The sequence below is a fragment of the Gracilinanus agilis genome, chromosome 1 (assembly GCF_016433145.1).
Source record: "Gracilinanus agilis isolate LMUSP501 chromosome 1, AgileGrace, whole genome shotgun sequence".
Lineage (NCBI taxonomy): Eukaryota > Metazoa > Chordata > Mammalia > Didelphimorphia > Didelphidae > Gracilinanus > Gracilinanus agilis.
In genome coordinates, this window is record NC_058130.1 from 793,829,754 (window position 1) to 793,837,702 (window position 7,949).

The 7,949-nt window shown below is 39.9% G+C and overlaps 1 protein-coding gene across 1 annotated transcript; it reads right to left on the reverse strand.

Annotated features, from left to right (window-relative positions):
* Nucleotides 1–5,674: 5,674 nt before the first annotated feature.
* On the reverse strand, nucleotides 5,675–7,267 carry LOC123230515 (zinc finger protein OZF-like). The gene is made up of 2 exons (XM_044656652.1): nucleotides 7,018–7,267; nucleotides 5,675–6,816 (listed from the first exon to the last, which is right to left on the reverse strand). The coding sequence occupies exons 1-2, from the start codon at nucleotides 7,265–7,267 to the stop codon at nucleotides 5,675–5,677; spliced, it is 1,392 nt and encodes a 463-aa protein (XP_044512587.1).
* Between the last annotated feature and the right edge of the window lie 682 nt (nucleotides 7,268–7,949).

Here is a 7,949-nt window from a genome sequence, read left to right on the forward strand (position 1 = left end):
AGAGATATTTTGCCTTCTGGCTAAAACCTATGGGAGAAGGAAGGAGGGAGAGAGACAAAGAGATAGAAAGACAAAATACAAAGAAAGAGATAAAGACCAGAGGCAGAAAAAGAGAAAGACAAGAGAGAAAAAAATAAGACAAGAGAGGGAGAGACAAAAACAAAGAGACAGAGATAAAGACAAGAGAAAGATATATAAAGATCAAAAATAGATTAAGGGGTTGGGGCAGAAAGAGATGGAGACAGTTTCTAATAGCTGGAAATTTTGAATCCAAGTTTCAGCATGCACTGAGGCAACTAGCTCTCCTTCTATTTGGAATGGAAACAGGGTGTTAGGAAGGTAGTTAGGAGGCTCAGGGGTTTGAATTAGGCTCACAGATGGGAGGTCCTGCATTCAAATCTGCCCTCAGACACTTCCTAGCTGGGTCATCCTGGGCAAGGTACTGAAATCCCATTGTCTAACCCTAATTCTTCTCCTTTACAATCACTACACAGAATTGATTCTAAAATGGAAAGTAAGGGTATTAAAAAACAAAACAAACCAAGATGTTGGGTCAAATTACCTCAGTTGGCCAACTTTTTAGCCTAACAAAAATGGGATAATTCACAGTACTGGGAAACATCTTGGGATCCATTCACAATGGGAAGGATCATGTTCCTCTCCCCTTCCATTAACACAGCATGAGGCAATTCTGTAATGTCTGCCCAACTTGGGTTATATGTCCTAAATTATACTTTCAAACTTTTTAATCACCACCATAGTTGCCTCACCAAAGGCAGGAGTTTTCTTGATGAATCTCTCAGTATCTTGTAGAGAAAAAGGTGTGACTTGTAGTGCAAATAGGGTGCATAACAGCCCTGCAAAGCCTTGCTGCAGTTTTCTGTCAGTTGATAAGGGTTTAGAATCTTGGGGGAAGTTTCAGTTGACTGTGGTGACTCATGGAGAAGATCAGGGTCAATCTGAGCTCTTTCTTTGGATTGAAACCTGACCTATATTCTGCAGTTTTTCCTCTTAAAATTGTTAGCTTAGCTAATTCCTTTGAATTTCCCTAAACTCCTTTATTCCCTATCTTCATTTCCCTGCCTGATTTCTGTGAGGTGTTCAAAGGAGGGTAGATCGGAGTGTTAGTTTTAAACTTGCTAGTTCAGATAGTCAAATAGGGCTTACCTTTGTTACAGATTATCTATTGAATCATTGTATCCAACTTTCCTAACCCTATTGATTATAAAACCACTTGAGAGCTGAGTAAAGGCAGGTCCTTTCTCAGTTTCACATTCCTGTCTCCCTCCCCCACCTGAAGCTTTCTCTAGGTGGCTGTTAGGGCTACCTTGTATCCTCTATCCCTTCCAATCAACCCTAGAAAACAATAAACCCTGTTTGTCTTTAATCAAAACCTTTGGCTACTTCATTACTTGATTGATAAGAGAGGGAGGAGGAGAGAAAGGAGAGGGGTTGAAGGTGTCCATTTTGAAGGAAGTGAAATCTTAATACTTCCTCTGAACTGTTCCTTTAAAACCTGAGAAACTGACTAGCAGTCCTCTAGTCAGTTTCAAGCCATTATTGGCTGGCCTTAACCTTTGTCGGTGGAAGTGCCCTTCCTACCTAAAGGGCTAAGTCTGTTCCCTGTAGTGTCTCTGTCTCAAACCTGAGTACCCAGTCGGTATTTCCCTGCTGCTGTTGCCTGCCTCAGATTAACTCATCCTCTCCCTTGCAAACCTTTATACCTCCATGTTTATATTTCCTAAACTCAGTCAATCCCTTACTACTCCTACCACCTCAATTTATCACTTTTACCATTATACCTTCCTTACTCACTTTACTGCCTTAGGGATTCACAAACCCCTATCCACAGTGTCTTGTCCTCTATTCCAACTTTACCTCTGCCTTAATTTCCCTACTACCTCTAGCCTATTCCCTTGATTACCTCCAGCCTTTGGTCCTTTGCCTTGTCTTATTCCCTATTACAACCAGCTACTACCCCTACCTTCAGTCCCATATTACATTGCCTCAATTCCCGTTATTACATCCTTGCTAAATTCCCTTATTACAGAATTGTCTAATATTGACTAAATATCCTCATCTATCATAACTGGGAACATCCTTGAGGGGGAAAAGGCCCATATTAGACTTGTCTGTGGTTCCTGGTGCTTGGCTTGTTGTTTGGGTGGAGGCAGAGCATAATGTTGGGATGTGGTGGGGAAAGGAGGAGGAGACACACTGAGAGAGGTCCAGAGCACAGAACAGTATACTTGTCAGATCTATGGAAAGGGAAAGATTTTAAAACTAAGCAAGAGATAGGAAAAAATCACAAAATGTAAAATAAATAATTTTGACTACATTAAACTAAACAGTTTTTGTGCAGACAAAACCAATGCTACCAAAATTAGAAGGGAAGCAACAAATTTGGAAAAAAATCTATATAACAAAAAATTCAGACAAAGGTCTAATTACTCAAATATACAAGGAGCTAAATCAATTGTACAAAAAAATCAAGCCATCTCCCAATTGATTAGTGGGCAAGGGACATGAACAGGCAATTCTCAAAGAAATCAAAACTATCAATAAGACATGAGAAAGTGTTCTAAATCTCTAATAATTAGAGAAATGCAAATCAAAACAACTCTGAGGTATCACCTCACACCTAGCGGATTGGCTAAAATGACAGCAAAGGAGAGTAATGAATGTCGGAGAGGATATGGCGAAATTGGGACATTAATACATTGCTGGTGGAGTTGTGAACTGATCCAACCATTCTGGATAGCAATTTGGAACTATGCTCAAAGGGCTTTAAAAGGCTATCTGCCTTTTGATCTAGCCATAGCACGGCTTGGATTATACTCCAAAGAAATAATAAGGAAAAAGACTTGTACAAAAATGGTTATAGCCACGCTCTTTGTGGTGACAAAAAATTGGAAAATAAGAGAATGTCCTTTGATTGGGGAATGGCTGAACAAATTGTGTTATCTGTTGGTGATGGAATACTATTGTGCTCAAAGGAATAAAGAACTGGAGGAATTCCATGTGAACTGGTGAAAGGAGCAGATCCAGGAGAACATTGTACACAGAGACTGATATACCGTGGTACAATTGAACATAATGGACCGCTCTACTAGCAGCAATGCAAGGATCCAGAGCAAGGCAGAGGGACTTATAAGAAAGGAAACTAGCCACATTCAGAGGGAGAACTGTGGGAGGAGAAACACAGAAGAAAAACAGCTGCTTGAAAACATGGGCTTTTGGGGATATTATTGGGGATGTAGACACTAAATGATAACTAGTCCAACTATCAATAATATGGAATTAGGTCTTGATCAATGCTACGTGTAAAACCCAGTGGAATTGTGGGGAGATCTCTTTATCATCTCTGATAATCTGATGACAGTTTAGTTGATAAGGAAATAAGGACAGGACAAGGGAAATGTCTTTTACTTAGTGCTTCCAGCTCTGGCTCCAGGAGCATGGAGTTTATTATAATATATTTCAAGACTCATTTCACACAAAAGAACCCCCCCGAAACTTTGCAGATGCGCAGAAGTTACAAATTATGTCACATCAAAACACAAAACATTGGCTTCATAATAGACCAAGGCCATGGCTGAATTTTGACTAGGTTCTTATCAGAAAGCCAAGTTGGGGAGTATCTTGGCCTTAGCTATAACAGGCAGCAGCATTCCTTGCTGTGTTAACAGTGTTAACCCTTTAAATTCAGGTTTGATAGGAACTTAAAGCTTTTCAGTAAGGCCATAATACTTTTCAAGAAGAAATCACAAGGATCACAAAAGGGGTCAAAAGAGGAGTCTCAGATTTTTATCTATTCTCTTATTGGCTTCCCACAGAATTGTGTGTTGGCTAAGGGGAGGTTAGGGGGGTCTGGGTGAGAGGGAAAGAACATGAAATATGTAACTAGGAGAAAATATTCAAAATAAAAAATGTTTTTGTTCCCCAAATTAAAAAAAATCCCTAGTCTTTCTTCCCTATCCATTTGGAACTCCCACTGTGGCTGCTTCTGCTGTGGAAAACAAACCCCAACATGTGTATGTATGGGGAGTTAGAGTTATGGCCCCTACAGCAGGTATGTGGTAGTGAGCCTAGGGCCCAATAGTGAGCTCTACGAAATCAAATAATTAAAGAACTCCAAAACATTTCCAACACTCTAATAAAAAAATGTAGACCCAACTTCTTTTAAGTTTATTTTAAAAGCCAAAAAAGCTGAGCTTTGGTGTTAGGGTTAAATAAGAAATCAATGCAAAGCAATGTCTTGAAATGATGGACTATTGAACTGGTGCATGAAATTGATTAATATTGTGTATTTATTTACTATTTCACCTTATTTTGTTTAATTTGATTTTATTTATTTAATTTTCTTTAACTTTATAAATTGTTTTCTTTAAGTTTAATTTCATTATTTTACCTTACTTGTTTTTAAATTGCCTGCATTTTTATTGTTAGCCAGTAGGTGATGGTACACTGGCTTATGGGATCCTAAGTAAGGGAGCAGGGACTCCTAGGTGGGCAATGCTGGGGAGAAAAGCCCATACTAAGGATGCCAGGGTAGCAGGTGAGCAGTGTTCTTGTTGCTGCCCCTTGTGTCTTGAGGCCTCAGAAAAGAGGGGAAAAGAGAAGAGATATATATGTTACTTTCCTGGTTGCTCCATTTAGCTTGCTATTCTGTCTCCACCATTAGGGCACTATAGTCATGCTCACAGGAAAGTCCAGGAAGCAACAAAACTAGAAGAGAGCAAAATCTTCTCTTGCCTCAGTTTACCAAACTTTTTCTCCTCCCACTAACTCTCACACATCAAGTCTCAGGAGCCGGGTGTAATTTTCTATTTCATCTGGGCCTCCCAGAGGGGCACTTCTGGGGGAAGAACAAGGGATATCCGCCCTGACCCCAATTTCTTGACTCTGTTGCTGCCTTTTTCCAGCTGCCATTCTATCCTCATGACCCAATGTAATATAGGATTATTAACATTGCCATGTTTGCTTGGGGCAACCTGTCAGTTGCCCTGGTTGGAATGTTGACCGTGGCATGAGCCACAGGGCAAGTACCAACTGCCAGTTGGGCCAAGGGTATATAAAGCCCTGGAGACCAAGGCTGGGTTCTGTTCTTTCCTGACTTCTCCCCTCACCTCTCACTTAGCCTATACCCCCCTGGGACCTGAGTGGTGGGAGTGGGAATGTTGGTAGTTGTCAGGCCTAGAATAGGGTTAAACCAATTCACTTCCCAGCTGTGTGACCCTGGGCAAGTCACTTGACCCCCATTGCCCACCCTTACCACTCTTCCACCAAGAAGCCACTACACAGAAGTTAAGGGTTTAAAAAAAAAAAAACTTAAAAAAAAAAAAAGCTACTAGGGAGGGGGATTTCTCTACTCTTCATAAGGAGAGATTAGTATCTCCCTTCTGAAGGGCATTGAACTGTCACTACTTTTCTATAGGAAGTTGCCAATCAAAGATTACTAATAGTAATTAATGCATGCTGGAGAATAAAGCATAATTTTATCACATACATAAGGTTTCTCTCCAATGTGGATTGTCTGATGTCTGGAAAGAGATTCCTTCCATGTAAAAGCCTTTTCACATTGTTTACATTTATAAAGTTTCTCTCCAGTGTGGACTGTCTGATGTCTGGCAAGATTGCTCCTCAATGTGAAAGCCTTTCCACACAGTTTACCTTAATAAGGTTTCTCTTCAGTGTGGATGCTCTGATGCTTGGCAAGAGATCCCCTCCGTGTAAAAGCCTTTCTACAGTGTTTACATTCATAAGGTTTCTCTCCTGTGTGCATTCCCTCATGTTTAACAAGATAGTCCCTCTCTGTAAAAGTCTTTCCACACTCTTTACATTCATAAGGTTTCTCTCCAGTGTGGTTTCTCTCATGTATAGCAAGAGATTCCTTCCATGTAAAAGTTTTTCCACAGTATTTACATTTATAAGGTTTCTCTCCAGTGTGGGTGCTCTGATGTGTAGTCAGATAGCTCCTTCGTTTGAAAGTCTTTCCACAGTGATTACATTCATAAGGTTTCTTTCCACTGTGGATGCTCTGATGTGCAGCAAAACAGCCCCTGTGTGTGAAAGCCTTTCCACACTGTTTACATTCATAAGGTTTCTCTCCAGTGTGGATTCTCTGATGTGCAGCAAGGCAGCCCTTCTGTGTGAAAGCCTTTCCACATTGTTTACATTCATATGGTTTCTCTCCAGTGTGGATTCTCTGATGTGCAGCAAGGCAGCCCCTCTGTGTGAAAGCCTTTCCACACTGTTTACATTCATAAGGTTTCTCTCCTGTGTGATTTCTCTCATGTGCAGCAAGATGGCTCCTACATGTAAAAGCCTTTCCACATTGTTTACATTGATAAGGTTTCTCTCCAGTATGGATTCTCTCATGTTTAATAAGAGAGTTCCTTTGTGTGAAAACCTTTCCACAATGTTTACATTCATAAGGTTTCTCTCCAGTATGGATTCTCTGATGTGTGGCAAGATTGCTCCTCTGTGTAAAAGCCTTTCCACAGTGTTTACATTCATAAGGTTTCCCTCCAGTGTGGATACTCTGATGCTTAGCAAGAGATCCCCCCTCTGTAAAAGCCTTTCCACAGTATTTACAGTCATAAGGTTTCTCTCCAGTGTGGATGTTCTGATGTGCAGTAAGATTGCTCCTCTGTGTAAAAGCCTTTCCACACTGTTTACATTCATAAGGTTTCTCTCCAGTGTGGATTCTCTGATGTGCAGCAAGATTGCTCCTCTTTGTGAAAGCCTTTTCACACTGTTTACATTTATAAGGTTTCCCTCCAATGTGGATAATCTGATGTGCAGCAAGATTGCCTTTCTCTGTAAAAACCTTTCCACACTGTTTACATTCATAAGATTTCTCTCTAGTGTGGATTCTCTGATGTGCAGCAAGCTCAGAGTTCTGACTGAAAGATCTCCCACCTCTATCAGTCACAAAAACCATCTTGACAGATTTACTTTTTGGATGCCTAATGGAGTCTAAACTCCAGCCAAAGGCCATTCCTCCTATGTTACCTTGATAGATGGGCATTTCAGGTTTCTCAGGTGACTGAACAAATCCTACTTCTTCAGGAAAGTGTTTCTTATATTTGCTATCCCAACAATACTCATTTCCTGAGGTCAATTTCCTGTACTGAAGTAGGCCTGAATGTTGGCTGAATTTCATGGCAGTTTCATCAAATTCACCGTCACTCTTTGGATTTTTATTTACCTTGATAGAGTCAAAGATTTCTCTCAAAATGCAGTAATGAGAACTCTCATTCATGCATCTTTCGGGGCCAGATCCTTCCACAAAAAGGCTCAGTTTTGTACACATCATCTTCACTTCAAAATCTATCACTGAAAAAAACAAATAATGATATAAACACAGAAGGAAGGAGGACACACACACACACACACACACACACAAATATAAGTGCTTTCCTCTGATGGCAGACAGTAAACTGATTTTTATTCTTTTTCCTCAGGCAAAAAGGAGTTTTCAAACTGAAAGAAGCAGCACCAGTCTTTGGATAGATTATTTGGCCATATGTGAAGAATGGATGGTTTTAAAAAGACTTTCACATACAATAACAATGAAACCTCAAAATGGATATGTGACAGGTTCAATATTCTCATCATACTTCAGAATTCATATTATGAGTAAAGAATGGAGGAATGACCTGATCAACTTTCTTGCAGCTAGCCCATAACTCAAACCCTGTGCCTGAGCATGCTCAGTTCAAACTACTGGATAGTTCTCCATTGCCCTTTCTTTTCTAAAAGTCATTTATCTATTATTCTTATAATTTTGTGAATTTCAGGTAAGCTTCCAGAAATTCTGTTTTCATCATTTTGGATACACTATAACATGGTCATTCCGGGTAAATGTTATATGTGAAAAACAAAAACAACTTCACTGTTTTTAACTTGCATGCAATAATTTTCAAAATGGAATCGTTTTCTTT